This window comes from Takifugu flavidus, chromosome 10, assembly GCF_003711565.1.
Source record: "Takifugu flavidus isolate HTHZ2018 chromosome 10, ASM371156v2, whole genome shotgun sequence".
Classification (NCBI taxonomy): domain Eukaryota; kingdom Metazoa; phylum Chordata; class Actinopteri; order Tetraodontiformes; family Tetraodontidae; genus Takifugu; species Takifugu flavidus.
Window position 1 is genome coordinate 1,318,316 of NC_079529.1, and position 22,121 is coordinate 1,340,436.

Genomic DNA, 22,121 nt, shown 5'->3' on the forward strand with positions numbered 1-22,121 from the left:
TTTGAGGATTATGTTTAAACAGTTTCATATTAAAGTGCATTCCAGTTTTAAAAAAAATCCCAAATATAACAGTACAAGAGTAAAAATGACAAGTTTACTGGTTAGACCATTTTTTTTTATTGAAAATTAAGATGGTACAGGAAGCATTAAAACACTCCCTTTTCAACATCCTTCTTAATCTTCCTCCTCATCGTCAGCTCCTCCTGATCCACCCTGGCCCTTCTTGGCGTTCTTTCTCTTGACGCGACCTGGGCGTCCACCACCATATGGAGATCTCAGAGAGAAGTCAATGTGCTTCTGGCTGTCCAGACGAACCACAAAGGAGGGGATATTCACCACCTGCTTGCGCACACTGTCGAAAGAACAAACGTCACATTCAGTGAAAATGCAAAGAGCTCATTTCGACCGGACCAGTGCCAGTAACTTATTGCAGGCTTCATTGACGAGGAATTCTTGACACCACAGACAATCTGAATGTATAATTTTAAATCATCAGCCTGGTTGTTGGTTCCTTTAAACCCCAGAAGAAGGTGAAACAAAACAATTGCCCGAGGTGCAATCCCCCATACCTTGCGACACCCACAGCCTCATTGGCATAGTCCAAGCCCTCAGTGGCCGGATTGTCTCTGGGCAATGTCTAATGACAAGGTATACGGTTTTGATACCGAATTGACCTTGCTGAGATGTTTTAACTGATCTCAGTGGACAGCATGAGAAGTTGATCCTCTACAGGAGGAAGCATTAAGACATTCTTATGAGTCCCTCAAAACACTTGACCCCTGTAATATTTTACATTTGCTTCAGGATCTCACCGAATGTGCCTCTGGCGGATAAGGACACGGGCATGGTGGATACTCTTAGCAAGGCCAAGCTTGAAGACCTGTGTCTGCAGCCTCCGCTCCAAGAAATCTTCAACCTTCAGACCCAGGATGTAATCGAGCTTCATCTTACCCTCATCCAACACACCGATTCTCACCAGACGTCTCAGCAAGGCATTACCTGGATACAAAAGAGCCATTTAAAATTTCCAAATAAACCAACGAGTGGAAAAACGTGATGTCAGATTTGCCTCATTGACGAGGAATTCATGACGTCACAGAAATCTGACAATTGATCATTTAATCATCGGCAAATACTGAGTAATGATATTTTGACTCTTTAAAATACCTTCAAACAGACGCTTGGGGTCCTTCTCATCCAGAGTCAGCAGCTCTCTGGCAGCTTTGCGAATTTTGGCCAGGGTGAACTTGACCCTCCACACCTCACGCTTGTTCCTCAGCCCATATTCGCCTTAAAACAAGAGTCAAACTCAGTCCTGCTTCAACTACGTACTCATTTTTGGCACATATTTGAATGAAAACATACCAATGAGCTTCAACTCCTGGTCGAGACGGGATTTCTCGAAGGGTCGGCGGGGGGTGACATAGGTCTTGCTGCAAACCCAACTCCTGGCAACGGGCATGGCGGCTTAATTGTGCCTGCAAAAAGTTTCACGTCAATACATTTCAGAAAGTTACACAACATTCCATAAACCGAACACAACATTGATATATTTTGAGTTAAATTTAAACTGTAATTACTACAACCTTTGATTAATTTGAATTTGCGCTTACGTCGCGTGGACAATACCGGTGATGCTAATGCTAGCTCGCTAATGCGTTACCGTCCTTTCTTTAAGAACATGTACAGTAGCTAATACGCATCCATAAATTACACAATATATACCAGTTATATGTGCACTTCATACGATAAAAACTGAAGTATAGATAATGCCATATTAGTTACATGCTGCTGTCGGTCATGCGTCTAGGCCACGACTGTACCACGCTGTCAACGCTATGTTAGCTTAGCCCCACATGCTCTTAACTACTCTAATTCACAAACAGCAACTTACTTGCAAACACGATCACATCAGTACAGTTATACTGTCTATTAAAGCTCAGGCATTCAAAATCGATCATTGTGATCAATTATCGCTAAATAGTTTCACGAGTTAGCGTAACATACCTGTCTTGCTCAGGCTCGCGCAGTAAAAGAGGACGCAAACGGAAGTTGCCGAGAACTTATAGGGCCCATATACGCACTACATATCCCATCATGCACCTCTGTTTAAAAAGGACCTAGTGTCGGTTTTGTCGCACTCTGTTGGTCAAAATGACAACAACGTTGATGTGAGCTTTTACAATGAACATACATTATTGGTTTAATGTGCGTTCCCATATTGCATAGTTTTGTTTTATACTGATTTATAAGTAAATTACAATGCATTGTGTTTGCTTTTTTTTACAAGGTGACACTTTGGGTCCAAATTATATACTGTATGTTATGTTGTATTTTCCTGCCGTGTGAAATATACAAACTGGGTGATTTTTATTGTTTGAGTGTTGAAGGAGGTAAAGTGGTAAACTGAGAGAGAAGGACATGGTCGACTATTTATATAACTCTGAAATGGGACCCTGAGCATGTGTTTCTGTCCGTCAGGCTGCATGGTCAACTGATGGACAAACAGAAGCCCACTTGCTTTCTCTTTCACTGCCCTGTATCCTGTCTTTTTCAGGCAGGACGGCAATTGTTTAGTGGACTTTCTTTGCGTTATCTTTGTTCTTGACTGAGTGCCGGGGTTGACTAGAGTCTTAACCTTTTTGCCTTCTCCCTCTTGGATCTCCTGTTTCTACCATTAGGATTTTTAACCCACAGCTTGATTGCTTACACTCCCGCTCGCATATCAATCTTTCCTGTTCCGTTTCGTCCTCTACCTCACATATTCCCCCGTTCCTGTCTCTTTTTGTGTGGCTTTTGGGCTATGCTCTCCTCACCCACGGTGATTCTTCAGCCTTATGGACTCCCTGTCTACCCACAGACGACCACATGCTACCCCAGCATAGTTCAGGTAAAATCTCCTTTTACTCTATAAACTTTATGATCTCATGTTTGGCTGCTCTAGCCAAGTATCACCTAAGTATCACCTGCTAGCCAGTCAGACAGTTAAACCAACTCTAAACCTCAGGCCTGTCTTTTCCTTAATGACACTTGTATTAATACTGACAACAGTCTGACAGTAGTAAATTATTGCCTAATACTGTAATACACCAAAGAGAACCAAAAATGTCCTGATTGTGACTTGTGATATCTAATAGGACACATTATCTTGGGCTCACTAATGGTAGCAGGCTGTTCCAGTGCGTGTGTACGCGTGTTCAAGTGTCCCTGACATACCATTAACGTCTCAATGCATCTGGTATTCTCTACCTTGTCTCTGCCGGCTTGGTGTATTTTTAGACCTCCTCTCCCATGTAGATAATCACAGGAGCAGATTCTGTCACCTATCCTGCTGTCTGCAGTCAAGGGTACTTAAAATAGGTGAGAAGCCTGAGTGTTTTTCACTTTATCAGTGCAGTCGCAGCAATTTTATACAGGGAAACGTAGAAACGTAGACCTGCCAAAAGACTGTTCAAGGGAAGAGAAGTGTGGTGAAGCTGTCTGCAGTGATTGGCCTGATTGGAGAGAGGAGAGAAGATTGAATCTAACGGGATAGCTCTACATTTGTAACTGGGCCTGTGCTAAAAGGCCACATCTGCTGATATGGGTCTGTGTGTAAATCCCGTGGCAGTTGTCCCAGCAGGCACCTGGCTCAGAGCCGTTGACCTTTGACCACATAGTGACAGCTGAACAGGGAGACGAGGAAAAAGAGGGAGCACATGTAAACCAAAAAAAAAGGATGAGGGGGGACGAACAGTCTGAATGGCTGCTGATACCGCGGGACTGGATCAGAGTGGGAGTATTACGATACGCAGCTGGTTATCTCATCGGCTCGTCTGTCTGTCACACATCTGTTGTTTCCTCAGACTAATTAAAATTCTACACAGCTGGTTCCCTTGTCGGGGTTGTAATTTTATTAAATTGACATATGTTGTAATATCGGATTGTCTTTGCGAGGCCCAAACCAGTTTATCATGAAGGGATTTTGTGACAGGATCATGTTACTCTGCTCAGAATGACCATCATTTGACTCCAAACTGGCTATTAACATCATAAATACAAACATGCCAATATTAGCATTTAGCCTTTGGTACTGGCTGGGATTGGAAATACTGTAACTATATTTGGGCCATAAAAGTAGCACAGCACAAAAGAGCAATAGTATTTCTTTTGTAAATGTTACAATATCAGTGAAAATGAAGATTAAACATACTCAGGGAATTAAAGTACATATTTATTGGGGCTGTATGGATGGAATAATACACGTGACCCCATCCTGTGTCTTTTAAACTATAATATTCCTATTATAGCAGGTTTCCTATTCCATATTTGTTGTTGAGTTGTTCCATTTATGTGTTTATTCAGGACTGTGTGTAATTATTACAGATCCTCCTTAATCTGGAAGCAGGACGACAAATTTGTGGCATTTCGCACATCATTTCAACCGAATTGGTTCAGTTCATTGATTAATTCATTAAGTTTTTCACAATATTTTATTACTGTGAGAGCCATAAACATCTGGAACTGTTTCCCTGATATATTGATGACAGATATATTATTCATAAATACCTGATGGGTTACATCTACCTACAGTCTGTAGTGTGTGTGTAGCAGGGGCAGTGTGAGTGTGTGTGTGTGGGTGTGTGTGTGTGTGTGTGTGGGTGGGTGCTGGTGACAGATGACCACAGCTGGGGCGCCTCCCTCGGTCTTTTTGATCTGGCGACGGTTGGATGTGATTGGTGGATGAGTAGAACTTATGGTGCAGGAGGCGGGTGGTCGGCCGGCATTAAAACATGCTGCAGCTGTTGGACGATGCTTCACAGGTCCAGACGTGCAGTAAAGGGGTAAGAGAACGCTTCAACACTCTTTTTCTGAGGATAAATCCATCTCTTATCCGTCATTTGAGCTCGATCAAGGCAAAATCTGGATGATTTCTGTTGTGATTTGGAAGAAATGAGGAAGCGGCTTAGCTTATTTACTCATCTTCTTATTTACAGCTGCAGACATTTGAGTAAACATTGCATTAATACTTCACACATTGTGAGAATATTATTTTTTTAAATTAATTTTACAATATTTTAAAAGGATCTTTGATCTGTCAAATAAACACATCTTTATCTGCTTTTTTCTGTTGACTAAGTGATTATAAACAGCCTTTTTATCAATATGTGGTCACGTTTTTTTTGTACTCCTAATTAAAGATAAAAAAAAGATTATTTAGGAAAATAATTGGGACTTATTCTGTTACTTTTTTGACTCGTGTAGAAACACAAAAACCGACGTCCTGACTAAATAGTTTGGGCTCCTTTTAAAATGTTCTGAACCCCACGAAGGATTTGAAAGATTTTAAATCTTTAGCTTCAACAAACGGACGGGACTTAGACGAGCATCTTCCTGTGCATCTTCCTCTGACAGCAGAGGAAGTAACGTGGTTGTTGTTTTGTTGACTCCTCTGACGTAGCTGATCTCTGTCCTCCTCCCCAGGGGGGCCCTGCGCAGGAGGCCGGCCCTGGCAGCGGCGACCCCGCCCTGCCTCAGGTCTACGCCCCTCCAGCCTCCTACGCCCAGCAAGGTCAAGGCCCGTCAACATCTGTAGGCAGGCTGCCGCCTCTAGAGTTTAACTCTGCACATGCCAGCTCAGAGTACTCCGAACACCCCCAGCTCAGAGTCTATCAGGGCCCTCAGCTTGAAGGGGCGGAGCATCTGACCTCCGGCAGCACGGTAAGTTCAAGGCTGGAACTCGCATCACGACCAGAGGAACATGGTCCACGATAAAATCTGATCTTAGGCTCATGTGAGAAGACGGCGTGCAGCTGCAGGTCCTATCAGGAACAGATAGAGTTTCCTTCTATATTTAGAGATCCACTGTTGTGTCCATGTACGGGAATGCTGCTCCCGCTCACCACAACACAGTGGGGGGTTGAGGGGCAGCTGAGTGGGGCAATAAATCAGCCTATTTCCTGCCTCAGAGACAGTTTTGAATTAAGGCAGCTTATGTCAATAAATACAGGACATCAATTCCATGTTTTCCATTATTGACAATCATTTTAGACAAAACCTCTGATCACATGCTTGATTGACTGATTAATTTGCGTTATCTTATCAAACATAAATCAAGGTCTAATCTTTGTGCAGCAACTTCACAGTTAAATAGCTACAGAAAGGATGTGTTTACTTAATGCTCATTCAATCAGAACTTGGTCACAGTCTCCGACCCTGTAGAGCAGAAGCTCATTTATTTGGGTGGTAAACCACAGCGATGACATCACCGCCTGAACAAATTATTTATGAAACCATCATAAACCAGTGTAAGATTAAAACCAACGAAGAAGATATTTTCCACCCTCAGCTACAACATTAAGAATGCTAAAAGTGCCGCCTGCTGTCCTCCAACATTGGAGACTCATATCTAGCATCATCTTAGCATTGTGAGGCTAGTGCGGCCTCAATAATACACACACACACACACACACACACACACACACACACACACACACACACACACACACGCGCAGGCAGGAGAGTCATGTTATTTCTCCCGTGCAGGTCAGACAAGCCGCTCTCGGGACTTCTCTCTCCCTCCTCTCATAAACGGTGTGTTTTTGTGGCCCCACCTGCGTATTTTACGACTAGAACTCCACCACGTACTCGGGGGCCGTGCTGATTTTGGGAGAGTGTTGAGGCGGCGCCGCGGAGGGGGTCAGAAGGGGATGCTGACCGGATGACCCTCTTTCTCCCCCTCTGAAATATCGCTCAGGTCCAGAATTACATTTCTGCATCGTGGCACAGCACCACCATCAACCCCCCCCTTCCCCCCCACATCCTCCACCCCTGTGTACCCCCGTCTGTCCTGTGTGTGTGTGTGTGTGTGTGTGTGTGTGTGTGTTGTGTGTGTGTGTGTGTGTGTGTGCCCTACTCTAGCCAGGCATAGTCTAGTATGATCCAGTGGTCTGTGAGCTGTACATCATGTGTGTAACTTCCCTGAGCAAAAGTGTGTCTCTACCTATTAATTGTGCCACCCCCCCCTCCTTTTTTTTCCAAAGTGACCTTTAACCCCTGGCAGAAAGCAGCACCGTGACCTCACATTTGTGGAACGTTCAGATTTGACCTCTGACCTTCTCATCTCCCTCTTCCTCCCCGAGCTTTTTGCGCACCTTCTCTGCCTGGTTTCCGTTGTTCCAATATAATCCCCACCGCTGCACTGAGGCCTTTTCATGGTACTACAATGCTAATACGTGGAGGACTGCGGAATATTCCACACATCTCCAGTTTCAGTCTTCCCTTCTTTGCTTTCCGATCATAATGTTCCGTTTCCTCACACGCTCACTGCTGACGCTGCTGTCGCAGACCTTTTGTTGGTTATTTTCCTCACTTGGACTGTTAATCGTGACCATTTTGGTTCCCCATCAACACAAACAACACATGCACAAATTAGCATTGTGGTGCATTGTGGGATACTGAGTGTTTTTGTTTTTGGCACTGTAGGCCTTGGTGTTCATCTGCATGGGGCAATTACAATACATTTAATCAAGATTGGTCTGTATTTTTCGGATGATTTATTTATCCGCGCATCAGCTCAAACTTTAACTCCTTTTACAGCTTGATTGATTAAACAGCAGGTCGACCCTCGGTCATTTTAAAAGGCGTCAGGCTGCGTCCTCTCCGACAGGCATGTTTTCAGACGCCTCACTAAACTGGAGCGCTCCTCACGTTTGCCTGAGAAGGATCACTGGTTGCTGAATGCTCTTTGACCTTTGGTTTGAGTCACTTCATGATGCTGCGATGACGCTTACGCAACTGAGTCTTCACAGAGTTTTTCTAAAAGTCGTTGCTGAATTTTGCTTCTGGTTTCTGCTGGTCCCCCCTGCTGACGCTCGCCCCCCCTCCCTTCTCTTTCTCTCTCTCTCCATCTCTCGTTCCCTCTCTTTCCTTTCTCTCCCTCCCTTTCTCCCTCACTCTCTCCCTCCCTCCCTCACTCTCCCTCTCTTCCTCCTCTCCCTCTCTCTCTCCCTCTCTCTCCCTCTTCCTTCCTCCCTCCCTCTCTCCCCCTCCCTCTCTCTTCCTCCCTCTCTCTCCTCCCTCCCTCTCTCTTCCTCCCTCTCTCCCTCTTCCCTCCCTCCCTCTCTCTTCCTTCCTCCCTCTCCCTCTCTTCCTCCCTCTCCCTCTCCTCTCTCTCCCTCCCTCTCCCTCTCTTCTCCCTCTCCCTCTCTCCTCTCCCTCCCTCCTCTCTCTCCCTCTCTCTCTCCCTCCTCCCTCTCTCCCTCCCTCTCCCTCTCTCCCTCTCTTCCTCCCTCTCTCTCTCTCCCTCCCTCCTCTCTCTCCCTCTCTCCCCCACCCTCTCTCTTCCTCCCTCTTCCTCCCTCTTCCCTCTCTCCTCTCTCCTCCCTCTCTCTCTCCCTCTCTCTCTCCCTCTTCCCTCTCTCTCCTCCCTCTCTTCCTCCTCCCTCCCTCTCTCTTCCTCCTCTCTCTCTCCCTCTTCCCTCTCTCCCTCCCTCCCTCACTCTCCCTCTCTACCTCTCCCTGTACCTCTCTCTCCCTCTTCCTTCCTCCCTCCCTCTCTTCCTCTCTCTCCTCCCTCTCTCTCCCTCCCTCTCTCCTCTCTCCTCCCTCTCTCCTCTCCCTCCCTCTCTCTCCCACCCTCTCTCTTCCTCCCTCTCTCTCTCTCCTCCTCTCCCTCTCTTCCTCCCTCTCCCTCTCTCTTCCTCTCTCTCCTCCCTCTCCCTCTCTCCCTCTCTCTCTCCCTCTCTCTCTTCCTCTCTTCCTCTCTCTCCTCCCTCTCTCTCCCTCCCTGTCTCCCCCTCTCTTGTCCTTCACCGCCTCACACCTCCTTCATTCTTCATTCCTTTGCGTTCCGTCCTCCTGCTTTCGTACCCTCACGCTTTCAGGAGGAGGCGCTGGCCCCCGTGACCTCTGACCCCCAGGCTCTGAGCGTGTCGGTGTCATCAGCTGGCGGAGCGGGGAGCGGCAGCGACGAGGAGGGGGCAAACAAACCTCAACCCAAACGCCTCCACGTCTCCAACATCCCGTTCCGCTTCAGGGACCCGGACCTGCGTCAGATGTTCGGCGTATGAATCTCTGCTCTTAAAGCACGTTGCAAATTCCTTTAATCCGCAGTAAAAAGTCGTTATTTTCACGTTTCCAGCAATTTGGGAAGATCCTTGATGTTGAGATCATCTTCAACGAGAGGGGATCAAAGGTAAATTATAAATTGGTTTTGTTTAAAAGAACTAAAGCGGAATCTATTGAGGAACCCGTACGACCTCTCCAACCTGCAGGGGTTCGGGTTCGTGACCTTCGAGAACGCGACCGAGGCCGACCGGGCCAGAGAGAAGCTGAACGGGACGATCGTGGAAGGCAGGAAGATCGAGGTGAGGGTCGGTCCGCCGGTGGTGCGGCGCGAGGATCTGCCTTCAGGCGCTCTGCTCTGTCTGCCCCCAGGTGAACAACGCCACGGCCAGAGTGGTGACCAAGAAGCCCCAGACGCCCCTCGTAAACGGCGAACTCTCCGGTGAGACGTCAGCGGATTCTCTCGTAAACTGTCGTCCAACTGAAACCTTTTCTTTTGTTTCCCTCCAAGCTTCTGGGTGGAAGCTCAACCCCGTGATGGGCGCCATGTACGCGCCCGAGCTGTACACAGGTGCGCTCTCCTCTCACTTCACTTCTCGTTCTTGTTGGATTTCGAACACCTCTGACACGTCACTGGTCCCCCCAGTGGCCAGTTTCCCGTATCCCGTAGCGACCCCCACCCTGGCCTACCGGGGATCCGCCCTGCGGGGTCGGGGGCGAGCCGTCTATAACGCCATTCGCTCTGCAGCGGCGCCCGCCGCCGTCCCAGCATTCCCTGGGTGAGGCTTGTTCATCTCCAGCATCTGCTCTGCGATCGCTGCTCAACCTGTCCATTTGCCCCCCCCCCCATCTCCCCCCCCCCCCCCCCCCCCCCCAGTGTGGTGTACCAGGACGGCCTGTATGGAGCAGAAGTCTATGTAAGATCTCTTTCTTCACGCACCTCCCATCTCACCTTGAACGCCATTGACTGGATCCTTTGTGTTCAGGGGGGGTATCCCGCCGCCTACAGAGTGGCCCAGTCTGCGTCTGCTGCTGCAGCCACCTACAGCGACGGGTAGGTCGGGTCAGCGCCGCGTTTCTGATGACTGAGCATTTTCTGCAGGTTCTGCTGTAGTTTATCAGGCGCTGGAGGAGATCTGGTTTGGCAGGATCGTCGCCTGTAAGACCACCAAGATCCTTTCCATTTCACCCCCATTTTATATTAAATTTCGACCCCCAGGCAGCTTCTAATTGTTGGAGTTGCCACAAATTTAACTTGTGCTGAGAGTATGAAGAGAAGCCCGGAGTCTAATGAAATCCTAAAGAATCTTGGATAGATGGTTGGGAAGACTTCATCCGAGTTGCTGCTGGTCTTTCTGCTCAGGTATGGACGCGTTTACACCACAGCTGCAGACCCCTATCACCACTCTGTAGGACCAACTACAACATATGGAGTTGGAACAGTGGTGAGCTGTCACACACACACACACACACACACACACACACACACACTCACACACACACGGATTCCTGATAAAGCCTGCCATCCTGCTTCCTTCGACAGGCCAGTTTGTACAGAGGAGGTTACAACCGCTTCACCCCGTACTGAGACACCTAAAGGGGCCGCCGGTGGTCGACGCCGCCCGTCCTCTGCGCTGGGATTGGCTGGCAGATGGGGAGACCCCGCCCCCATCCAATCTTTGAAAGTGGGTGTTTGACACCCGCTCTGCAGAGGGTAAACAGACTGGAGTTGTAAATACAGGTCTCACCCGAAGACCTTCTGTAATATTAACAAGCTTCCGTGAATTTTAAGATGTTCCCAGGAGAGAAGGCGACAGACACTGTGAGACCGATGCTTCCTGGACAATATCTGAGGCCTTTTGTTGTTTGTTTGTTTGTTTGTTTTTCTCTCCACGGGTCAAACTGTACAAACGGAGCTCCTTTTTGATGCGTTGAACTTTGAGTGTGTTTTGGGTTGGGATGCGGGAGAGTTTCTGTGCGCGGCTCCAGTTTTCCGGGCGACCGACGGACACCTGTGACCCCGGAACCGTGATTCCAACTGACGACCGGTGCGGACGCAGTGGGAATTCCTGCCTCTCCAACAATCTACCTCTTGTCCATTTGAGCTTCAGCTGACTGATCCTTTTTCTATAACAGACTTTTCCTTTGGCTTCATTTTTCCGGGGCAGGTCTGTGGCCGGATCGTTTGTTTTCCCTTGCCAGACCTCACGTGCGCTGATAATTTAATGGTGATTGCGTCACTTCCTCTCTATAAACACGCCTCCAGGTGATTTACAGTGATGAAAGCTCGGCGGCCTTATTTCATTTTGAGTTATTTGTGAGTTCTTGAGTCTTACTCCTGTTGTTTTAGCTGGTGTTTTCTCAGACCGGCTCCAAACCCAAAGCTTCAGTATTAAAACCACCTCTGGAAGAACATCTGGAGTGGAAGCTTGTGTGTTGTTTCGCTGTCGTTTCCTCACTCTTTTGCTTCTGAAGTGATTTCCTCTTCCTCTCCTATATTTAAACGCCTTCTCTTCTTTTCTGCGTGCCATTATTCGCCGTCTTTGCGTTGGTTTTATAAGCTTTAGAGGAGCTCCAGCAGTTTAATTCACCACATATCAGCTTTTCCATGCTGGTCCTCACATTTGTGCTGACGCAAAGACCTCTGAAATCTTTCCTCTCTGGCTGTAAGTTTTGCTCTGAAACATTTTCTTCATTTTTCTCTTCTGCGCTCTTAATATTTAGAATTTTCTTACTGCCCTATTTCTTGAGTCTCCTCTTCTTTCTCCCTTTTGCTCTTCTTTGCTGTAGTTTTGAGTATTCTTTATTATTCTGACCTCTTGCATTTTCCTCCCATTTCATCTTTTGTGATTTTGTTTTCCATTAACGCACCTTCAGATACATCAGTTGTGCTGTAGGAATAATTCAGCTGCTTTGAGAACAGATTATTTTTGTCATCCAGAGAATTTTATGTCGTCACAGGTGCTTCTCGTTTGATTTCAAAATAAACCGTTTGGATATTTCACTGCTTTCGCTGTGTCATTGATTCTGGAAGACGGTCCTCAAACATCCTAAACAAAAGAAACAGAGGAAATTATAAGAGATTAAAGTCTTTCTGACTTCATTACAGAATAAAAGACAATGGAAGGAATAGCTGATGTGAGGGGAGAAGTGGCTCATTATATTCCCCACTTGTTTCAGGAGCACTGATGGCTGCATTAAAATAACATTTAACCCAGGGGGGTCATTGGGATATTCTTAATCTGGCTTTATTCTGGGTCAGGGATGGGTTCACTTTGCCCTCTCAACAGGAATTCATGTTGGTTTCTGCCATTTTTAGTCGTGACCCCAGACACCGTCTCCAGGGTCACAATCATCTCTGCTGGATTAGATGAGCTACATGAAGAACGGAGCTCTGAAGACACAAATACTAGAATTAAAGGCTCAGTTTGGCAGGAATCTTGTCGCACATCTTGTTCTGTTCTAGTCCAGGCTTTGGTTAACGTACGCATGTGTCCAGAATTACCATAAAATCTGAAATGAGTGCTCTTGTGTTATATTTAATGTGTAGCCTAAATGCTAATGTTTTAACTGCTGTCAAACTGGCTGCTTACCTATTCATTCCTAATGTGTTAGAAAAGATCATCTGGAGTAACAAAAATAACTATTAGCATGTGACTAGTTGTGCGTGTGAGCTAGTGAGGTTACGTACGTGTGTATAACCACCGTTCCAAAAGCCTCATAAATGTTTTAGTAGGAACCATTTTCAACACATGTATTTTGTATTCGAGACATCAAATTATGCTCGTTTCTGAAGCCTTTAGGTCATGTGACTCCACTCTGGCTGCTCCCATGGATTCATTCCTACCACAGAACAGAGGGAAGTTCACGACACGACGTCACAGCCAACGTGGTAAAAGATTAAAGCCAACGGCGACACATCAAAGCATAAGACCAGAAAGCATCAATTTTAAGCCGATAATATTTTTGATATTGTTTCTCTTTTGCTCCAGAAAGTAAAGTCCATAAGTCCGTTATTGTTCTTACCCTTTATTGTTTTTTTTCTCAATATTTACACAATTTACAAAATGGCAGTCCATCATAGACTAGGTGAGGATTTGGGAAGGGGAAATGCCGTAAAACCTTCAGCTTTAGTTGATAATTGGCTGTAACATAAATGATTAAAGTATTTCAGGGGCAAACTAGTTATACACAGAATGGTTACGAACATACTCGACATGAAAGGAAAATAGAAAAGAGAATAAATAGTGGCAAGAGAGATTGTCAGGGAAGAAAAGGGGCAGAGGACAGAACAGGAAATGAAATGAAGACAGGAAGGGAAAGGAAAGGGAACCGCTGAAGTGAGGGGCGCAAGTTACCACCATTAAATATCAGGAGGGGGGGGGGCTCAAAGACTGATAAGGAATACACAAATGTGAGCAACTAAATCAAAATAGCAAAATCACAAAAAAGAAATTGTTAGACGTCCAAGATGAATTTTCCTGACCTGGATACAATCGCTTCGTTTAAGGCTCAACAGGGGAACATCTGAACACACTTTAATCATTTGTAAAAGTCCTAACAAAGTAAAGGAAATAAACATCATTAGAGAGCACACCAGCAATAGTCTCATGGGGGGGGACAACAAAATCAAAACTAAACATCTTCTGTGTTTCCAGACCCATTTCAGATAACAGATGTATAACCTCGTGTTAGAGGGCATCTTATTCCATTATTGAGACAAAGAAAAAAAAACCCAACAATAAATGTAAAGAAAAATCTACAAGTCTGATATAAGCTGGAAAAAATAAAATCTCTATATATGAATGAATGTATCCGGACACACAGAAGACATCAAAAAGCAACTGGCTGGTGCAGAAAAGGTGAAAATGTTCCCGTGTTTCATGGGGTGTGACTTCGCCTCGACTGTCTCACAGCTGGAGACCGGGGGCTGCTCACGTCACCCCGTCCAGCAGGCGTCAGGAGGTGCTTCTCATGTGCTCCTGCAGTAGTGCCAGCTGAAGAATGGGGGGGGGGGGTCTGGTGGCGTGTGACAGGTAGGAGGTGAGGAGGGGGGGTAGCAAAGAAGACAGGGGAGCAGGTCAATGAGGGGAGGAAAAAACACGTTCAAGTCAAAAATCACTAAGAAAAGAACACGTCTGAATCAAATTTAAATGTGAGAAACGTCTGTGGGCGTAATCGTAGAATATACATTATGTTACACACGAGTAATGTCCGTCTCCATCTGGGCAAAGAGCAGGTTGGAAAATGGGAGAACGAGCACGTTTTTGCCCAGTTTGTGTTCCAATCACAGATAAATGAGGAAAACAGCTGGACAATAATGGCTGCAGGAACATTTCCAACTGTTACAGGTTAAACTGGCATCACACACCCGCTGTTACTACGGTAATGAAGAGATTCCAATCAGCAATGTTTGACATCTTTACAAAAAGCTGGTGACCCAGGTAGCAAAGGAGTGGGGGGGGGAAGTCACACTTACCAACGTATAAGAGAACATGTGTAAACCCCTTTAATTTGCATTAGCTGAAATCACATCCATATACAATATTTACAAAAATATACTGTTAAGTAAACAAGCCTGCAGGTCATGTTTAATCAATCACACCTCAAGTATTTTGGTATTTCCATGAGGCCAAACAATGCTAAAGATATGAATCTATGCTGAAAATGGGGGGGGGCTAGACTGACCTGTAAAGGCTGCATTCACTGGCACGCTGTCCAATTAGTTTGACCTCTAAATCAGAGTATTTTATTGTCAAGTTCACGTACATAGAAACACAACAATACCTAAAGAGAATTTAAAGAAAGCCCTGAAATGCCAGTAAATGTTTCCCATCAGGTCAAATTAAGATTAAAGTTTCCTACTTTTTTTTTTAGTTTTTTTTTTAGTCAATTCAATAGAATAGTGGCTTTAGCGGGTTGCCTATTCTAAACATTTCCGCGGTCTTTAACAGCCCAATACTGACGGCAAAAAAGGAAGAAAAAGGAAGAGGCAGCATCCTGGTTACGGCATCATCCGCCTCTCTGCAGAGAAGTCCCATTTTGCTTACCAGCTGTGTTGAACCGGGGGAGAGGATACAAACCACGTTACTCCTGCCGGACTCTCCGTCTTCTGCCGTGTGTGAGGGCTTATCTTCGGCCCATCCCCATAAAGGCCGCTTCTTTGTAGTGCGACGACTTCTCCGCGGATGAAAAAGGCGCCCGTCGCTGCACGTTGTGGTGCTCCTGGCGCCGGCAGATCTTCAAACCTTGATCCTTCTGCTTCCATAAAGTCAATGCTTGTTGGATAGGTGGGCTTTCCTACAATGCTCTCTTCCTTTTAATTAAAACGCACGGGGTACTACTTCTTCACGGGCCCTGAAACTGTAGAGAATGAACAGCCAACCGTCGAAACACGCCTGGGGACATACAAACCAGCTCTTCTTTTGGGACGAGCTCTGGGCATCTTGCTGTTTAAGTCTCTAAACGCAGCGTGTCAGGGTGGCTCAGGCTGGAGGCTTTACTTTCAACGGGACCACACTGGATGAATGACGCGACAGCCGTTTGTATTTCCACTACAGTTGGCTTTGCTCAAATCTTCAGGTCTTGGAGCTGCTGACTTGAGGGAGGAAAAAAACACGATAAAACACTGTTAGCTTGGAAATTTGCTAGTTTTAAAAGGAACAGGGACCATGAGACTGACTCCTGACGCTGCCTTGTGTTATAAATGGTGCGACTTCAGGTACTGCGCTAACTGACAATGTGAGAATGTGTTTGGATTTTTAAAATGTATCGTGATTCGTTGTGGAAACTTCCATTTCAGTGATGCCTCTGCATTCATGTATCTGTGTGTGCCTTTGGTAATCTGTCAACTACATCTCAACTGACGGAAATGTCTAAAGTGCTGAGCAGCTAATGTGCCACGATGGTCCTCTAATAGCTCCCTGAAAAGATGCTACCCTGTGCCCACCCCCCTTTAGGAAGCAGCCAGCGCGGCTGTGCTGGCTTTACAGTCTATCTTTGATGGGTCAGAGGGTGTAAAGGTGACACTCAGTCCAGTTAGAAAGGCCATACAGGAGTCTAAACTAGTGAAGCCCAATAAAGACTGGGTATACTGGACTGGCAAATCAGGCCTGAACCTGCAGAGAGAAAACAGAGGACATCAGCATGTAGTTATCAGCACCTAAATCACATTATTAGAGGAGTTCTGAATCACGTACGTTTTAACCATGGCTCGAAGTGCGATCTTTCTTTCCCTCTCTACAAACTTATCAATCAGGTATGAAGCCATGCGTGGAGCTTCCAAGTACAACTTAAAGAATCTGTGATAATTTCCTAAAGCCCAGGCTGCACGAAGAGCGAGAGCATGAGACACACACGCATCTGCCCGCAGTTCAGGGGTCAGGTAGACCAGCTCGGTGGTGAGATCTGGGAGGACGCACAACATGGCCAGAGTTCAAATGCGGAAACAAACGTTAAACTGGGGCTCAGTGACACTTTCGAAGCACGGCGTCGTACCTCCTGTGTTTCTGGTGAAAATGTAATACAGCAGTCTGTATGCTGTGAACTCTCCAATGTTCTCCGAGGGAACGTCTTTGTAGAGGGACTTCAGCTGCGTCTGGCACTGATTGAACTCCTCGTGGTCGCCCTGGAAATAAACATTCGCCTGTTCAGCAAACGTGCGCTCAGGTTTCTATGGATGCGCGTTCACGCTCTCGCAACAGATCACCTTTTCCAGAGCGATGCGTGCGTGGCACTCATACACTTCCACTGTGAACTCGGTCCGAATTCCCTGAACCTGGAAGAAAAGAAATCATCAGAAAACCCCCCAAAACTGTCTGATTGTGTCTCATAATGCTGCATAGAGGGAAGCAAAATGAACATTTCTAGAGGTAATAGGCAGAGCAGGTGTGCTCACCGTGAGGTCCTGTCGTATGGACTTCATCTGCTCACAGGCGTACGGGTAGTCCTGGTTGGTTTTCCAATGGGCTTTAACTACCTGCAAAGACTTTCTCAGAACCTGAGGGAAAGCATGGAAACATCATTAGGATCACCAGTCAGGAAGCAACCCAACATCATGTTAAGGTGTTCTGGCGTGAACCCACATGAACTGGGCGCACAGTGGAAGGGTCTGGAGCACAGGTGAGCCTCAGGTAGGGTTTGGTGATGTCCTGACAGGTTCCCACGATGGGGACGTCCTCCCAGCTGAGACCCTCCTGTGTTCCGTCAGGTAAATCCAGGTCATTGACAGAGAGGACCAGCGGCTCTGTGCGCAGCTGCTTCTGAAAGCGAGCCGCCCTTTTCTGCTTCTTGGCTTCTTTGTTTGGATCGTGAAATACAAACCCAGCGGTTCCGCCTTTCCTTTTTTTCCCGGAATCCTCCATATTTCTGGGGGAATAGGACGGCATAATTTTCAGCCGGTAGCAAGTTCAGCGTGACCTTTAGACCTCTTCAAAAGCAGCATCTGACCAAAGCTTAGCGTCACCGAGTTTTTCCATTTACCGTCTTCCTCTGTTGGCCTTCCCGCCTCTCCCACGTCCTCTGTCTCCTCGCCCTCGCTCTCTGTCGTTGCCACGACCAGGTCCTCCCCTCTGATTCCGTCGTGACAGCTGAGGTCGGAGGTCGCTTGAAATGCTGCTATCAGACTGTGAACCAGAATCGCTGGGACGGAAATCATAACACATTTATTTTCCAACACAAGGAAAACCCAAAAGGTACTGGACAGGATCGCCGTCACACCTGCGCCTGTGTCGCTGGTTACTGTGGTCCCTGTAACGGCTGTTGGACGGGGATGGAGAGCGAGATGACGACCGAGAAGAACTAGAAGACGGACTCCTTTGAGAAAATATATTTCTGTAGTGACCTAATCTGTGTCCACCCCTCGCTCTCGATGCCGAGGATGTTGTTTTTCCTCCACGGCTAACCGAGCCGTCCGAAGCCCTCTGGAACGGGACAGCTTCCCAACGGGACTGTTTAACCTTCAGACTACAAGTTTTAACAAAGGAAAATTGCGTCATATTACCATAACATGTTTGATTTCAAGATTTTCTAAAGGTAAAGATATTTGAACCCCAGCGACCGGTGAACTTACTCAGGCAGAGGCTCCCTGGTCCAGTCTATGGTGTAGGCAGAACCATCCTTTAACCTGTCTTGCAGAATCTCCTTCAGCACTTTCTCAGTACGATCTTTGTCTTCCTCCGTTTCACAGGCGGTAAAACACCGCTGCACATATTCCTTCATAGCTTGTGGCCAGTCCTGGGGTCTGTTCCAAACAAAACGAATCAATTAAATCCTGGACATTAAAAGGAGAGAGAATCCATTGGTTAGACCTTTACCGCGTCTGTGCACCGGCAGAGGCAGTAGCAGCGGCAAGAGCTGGAGAGGAAGCTGGATTGTTTCCTGGTGGCTGCTCCCCAGGAGCGAAAGTCTGCTCAGAAACTGGTGAACACTGAACCTGAAGGGGCCTCTTGGGAATATTGAACTTCATAGATGTTCCAGGGGCCTCTGAAATACATTAAAGGTGTTATGCTTCTCTCTGATCTGACATTTAATACATAGAGAGTAGTGGTTGGTTTTGAAACTACAACTTATTCTGAAAGCAAAAATAAAAGGCATTACGTTTCATACGGTGCCACAGCTGCTGTCCTTGTTTTTGGTTTTTGCTGCTCTCCCCTCTTCCGGGGCCTTGTAAAAACTGGCCTGATTGCTGGCTACTTTGTGAAGGCTGATAGGAGCTCTGTGCCTGGAAACCCTGCCCATAGTTGGGCCTCCCTTGGGAATGATTGTGAACCTGCAGCTGGCTGCGATCCCCAGGTGGATAGGCCATGGAATTACTAGAACTGTAAGTGTTTTGTGATGGGGGATGGGAGTACTGAGAGTTAGGTGAGGGAGGAATGGTTGAAGGGGGAAGAGGGGGTTGCTCTGATGTGACTGGGGATTGGGGGGGCTGGGGTGTCGCAGGGGGAGGTGGTTGAGGTGAGTAAGTGGGGGACTGGTCTTCCATTCCAGGCACAGGTGGAGGCTAGAGATACAAAAGACATAAGGCATTTATTTCTGTGACTGTACAGATATAGAATTCTAAAGAAAATGCTCAAAACATGGAAATGGAAACAAAGCAATGAGATTTTGCCTTCATGCTCCCACTGATGACTGAAATAAAATCTCATTTTTACCTGTCCATTCGAGGTTGTAGCTCCAGGGAAAGGACTCGCAGGTGCAGCATACTGATTGGCCGTATATGCAGTTCCATACTGGAATTGATGACATCATTGTCATTTTACAGGTTTAATTTACATATAAGTCAGTGAGTCTTATGTTGGAGGCGACGTATACACTGAATTTGTACTGTACTTACAGTAGCCATGGGATAATAATAGTTGTAGGGGTATGTGTAACCCGGATAATGCTGCTGAGCTTGCTGGTACCATGGATAGTACTGCTGTTGCAGCGCAGCAGAATCCGTCATTGCTGTCTGAAACTGACTGGCCTGTAACGACAGAAATACGTTTCAAAACACGCAGGCCACTGTGTAATAAGGCGGCGTATAGCAACAATGTGGCAGAAGTGGTGGCATTAGAGTTATATTGGGATACTAGGTGCCATAATGTTGGGGATCTTGTTTCAGATACATTTTAGAGACTTTTTTTTTTAGGTTAGGCGCGTTTCCACTGCAGGAGACGCCGGTAAAAACTTGGCCCTCTTGATGGTCCAGTCTCTGCTGTGGGGGGAGGAACCCTCAGAAACATCACGAGTTTTGACTGGGCGAGTTTTGCCCATAACCCCGGCGACCCACAAAAAGCAAGAAATAAGAACAAAGAAAAGAAGGAGGAAGGCAACATTGGAACTGAATTGGACTTCCTACAGCTCTGTGAAGCGCGCAGTGAGTGTTTTGTTCCGATTTATCGCTGCAAGCTGCATCTGTGCACAAATATGAAGGAAACAGCACAAGTTGTGTCGTGCTGCTTCTAAAATTCAAAACAAGGCCGTTGCCACTTTTCAGGTTTGTGCATTTGTGTACATGCTGGTGGATACTATGAACTAGAGAAGCGGCGTCTGCTAGGCTAATGCTCCTCTACCGCCGTGTCCTGCATCACGTTGTGCTCTAGCTTTAGCCAATCGGTGCTGAATAAACCTCAAGTCCCACCCAGAGTTTTTCAGGGCCAACCCAAATACCGGTACCTGCCCTGGAGCAGGGACTTGGTGAGGCCCTGTAAAGGTTCCTGTAAAGGCTGTCAGGGAGGTTCCTGCAGTAAAGTCGAGCACCAACGGTCTCCACCCCGTAAGATCACCCTGAGGTTCTGGCAGTGGAAACGCACCAACTGCAGGTGGCATCACTGTGGGATTGTTCAGCTCTTTGGTGACAAGATTGAGAGGATTTCAATGTCTGAGTGCTTCCACTTTAAAACTAGTGCCTGCCTGTTGAGGCACGGACAGCCCATATTATCTTCTGCAATATAATTTCCCTTTTTCTTGAGTCAATTACCAAGTTACACTGTATACGGAACTAATTCTGTCGCTTTCCCTGTGACTGTCCAACACACAAGGGAGGTCAAAACACACCCTTCCCAATCACACCACGCATTCCCAACAAAAGTGCACTATTTGTGAACACTATAGTTGAAAATAAGCCCGCACCTGTGCTATATTCCGGTTAGCTTGCTCCGTCTTAGCAGGGCTCTGGTTTTTGTTAATGGAAGCAAGTGCTTGTCTGGCTTTTTCCCATTCTGGGTTTTCGTGAACCTGGGCCTCCCCAGGAACACTGTAGGACCTGCAGTAAACACACACAAAAAAGGGCCATTTTAAATGCCTGTAATAAAGTCAACACATCCCAGTGGAATCATGTGGAAGTTCCGCAAATGACCCCGTTAGCAGACCAACATTAATAACTAGCAGACCAACTATTGCTAATCAAAACAATACAAAGGTACTAACCTATCTGCCTCAAAATTCTGATGAGGCAAATCATAAAACACATTAACATCAACCACCAACGTCACTGACGGTGTGCCCAGAGTCCTCTGGGAGCCAGACAGCTTCTTACCAATTTGATGCAGGGGTTGCTTGCGTCGCGTTGGCCGCCATTTCGCCACAAAGTACTGGAGTCGGAGAGGACTGGCTAGCTACAGCGGCTAGCTCCACTGGCGTCGATAGTGCTATCCTATCTCTCCTGCCACGAAAAACAGTAAACAAGGTGAAGGTAGACACAATATCGCTCTGGAAATATAGCAACCACAGTACCACGATCGCCGCGGATTATCTGGCAATATATATTCGTAATTCAAATTTAGCTGAACGGTTAAAGTAACTACTAAACGAGCCTTCGCTTCCTTAACCTCCCATCTCGACTAACAGTAAAGGGCGACACAAAATGGCTGTTAAACCGAAATTAGCCAAGTCGGTGACGTTGCTAGCGCTCAATGTTTTCCCAACGTAAGTTCTGACAGGCGCATTGGGCTCTGTTTACCCGCCTTCTTCGCGGTTTCACCAATCACGTGGCGAGTTGTGCCGTAATAGCGGAAGCTCATTCGTTTAGCAGCCTGTCATTCAAAAACAATCGCGGTCCTGCAAGACCGAGAGGAGGTAAAAATTATGAATTAGCAGTGACAGAACTACGTCGCTTTTTCTTATTATGGAGCACTGATCCAAAATCAACTATCCTATTTGACAGAAAATGTAAGGTCCTATGCCTATAGTTACGATCTGGGAACCAACACAGTATAGTCCTGAACTATGTCAGTGCAGTAGCTGTTTGGTGTACTTTATCTGGTTTATGGTTGTGCGGCCATTTGAATATTTTTACAATTTCCTGCAAGTCTTGGAGTTGGACTCCTCTCATTCGTCGTTTTGGGGAAAGTTCAGTAGAGTGCAAATTAATAAAGAAAAAAGAGTAAGGCCGGGCGACGGGATTGCTGGTTGAAGCAGTTTGTGGAGTGATTCCTGTTTCAAAATCAAGGTGCGTGGACAAAAGTTGTCTGGATTGTCCACAGGATCCCGATGGACCGTCGGTCAGAACGCATTAACAGGATATCCCAATGGGTTTTTAGGTTTTTTTTCCACAACGTTGAGGGGCAGCAAAGTCTAGTTGGAGGTTAGGCAAA

General features: G+C 46.5%; 3 protein-coding genes across 7 annotated transcripts; 1 reads left to right on the plus strand and 2 right to left on the minus strand.

Moving 5' to 3' along the window:
- Positions 1 to 93: 93 nt before the first annotated feature.
- On the minus strand, positions 94 to 2,049 carry rps9 (ribosomal protein S9). The gene is made up of 5 exons (XM_057046181.1): positions 2,008 to 2,049; positions 1,366 to 1,478; positions 1,168 to 1,290; positions 813 to 999; positions 94 to 352 (listed from the first exon to the last, which is right to left on the minus strand). Exons 2-5 carry the CDS (start codon positions 1,460 to 1,462, stop codon positions 175 to 177), a joined length of 585 nt encoding a protein of 194 aa, XP_056902161.1. The 5' UTR covers positions 1,463 to 1,478; positions 2,008 to 2,049; the 3' UTR covers positions 94 to 174.
- A 445-nt stretch (positions 2,050 to 2,494) lies between these two features.
- rbfox1l (RNA binding fox-1 homolog 1, like) lies at positions 2,495 to 12,049 on the plus strand. 4 transcript variants are annotated; one of them, XM_057046063.1, is made up of 12 exons: positions 2,496 to 2,890; positions 5,464 to 5,700; positions 8,865 to 9,044; positions 9,122 to 9,175; positions 9,255 to 9,347; positions 9,418 to 9,487; positions 9,557 to 9,616; positions 9,692 to 9,824; positions 9,923 to 9,962; positions 10,032 to 10,099; positions 10,409 to 10,490; positions 10,589 to 12,049. In XM_057046063.1, exons 1-12 carry the CDS (start codon positions 2,804 to 2,806, stop codon positions 10,631 to 10,633), a joined length of 1,149 nt encoding a protein of 382 aa, XP_056902043.1. In that variant the 5' UTR covers positions 2,496 to 2,803; the 3' UTR covers positions 10,634 to 12,049. The 4 variants fall into 4 exon arrangements, with proteins under 4 accessions (XP_056902042.1, XP_056902040.1, XP_056902043.1 ...); XM_057046062.1 differs by having other exon boundaries at positions 2,495 to 2,890; positions 9,557 to 9,824; XM_057046060.1 differs by having other exon boundaries at positions 2,495 to 2,890; positions 9,418 to 9,824.
- Positions 12,050 to 13,058: 1,009 nt separating this feature from the next.
- Positions 13,059 to 21,391, minus strand: leng8 (leukocyte receptor cluster (LRC) member 8). Of its 2 annotated transcripts, XM_057045890.1 has the most exons (15): positions 21,065 to 21,391; positions 20,659 to 20,791; positions 19,379 to 19,510; positions 19,197 to 19,274; positions 18,643 to 19,045; positions 18,360 to 18,528; positions 18,116 to 18,286; positions 17,764 to 18,009; positions 17,527 to 17,685; positions 17,130 to 17,412; positions 16,943 to 17,044; positions 16,754 to 16,822; positions 16,543 to 16,672; positions 16,245 to 16,452; positions 13,059 to 16,163 (listed from the first exon to the last, which is right to left on the minus strand). In XM_057045890.1, exons 1-15 carry the CDS (start codon positions 21,103 to 21,105, stop codon positions 16,001 to 16,003), a joined length of 2,487 nt encoding a protein of 828 aa, XP_056901870.1. In that variant the 5' UTR covers positions 21,106 to 21,391; the 3' UTR covers positions 13,059 to 16,000. The 2 variants fall into 2 exon arrangements, with proteins under 2 accessions (XP_056901870.1, XP_056901872.1); XM_057045892.1 differs by lacking the exon at positions 20,659 to 20,791.
- Positions 21,392 to 22,121: the final 730 nt, after the last annotated feature.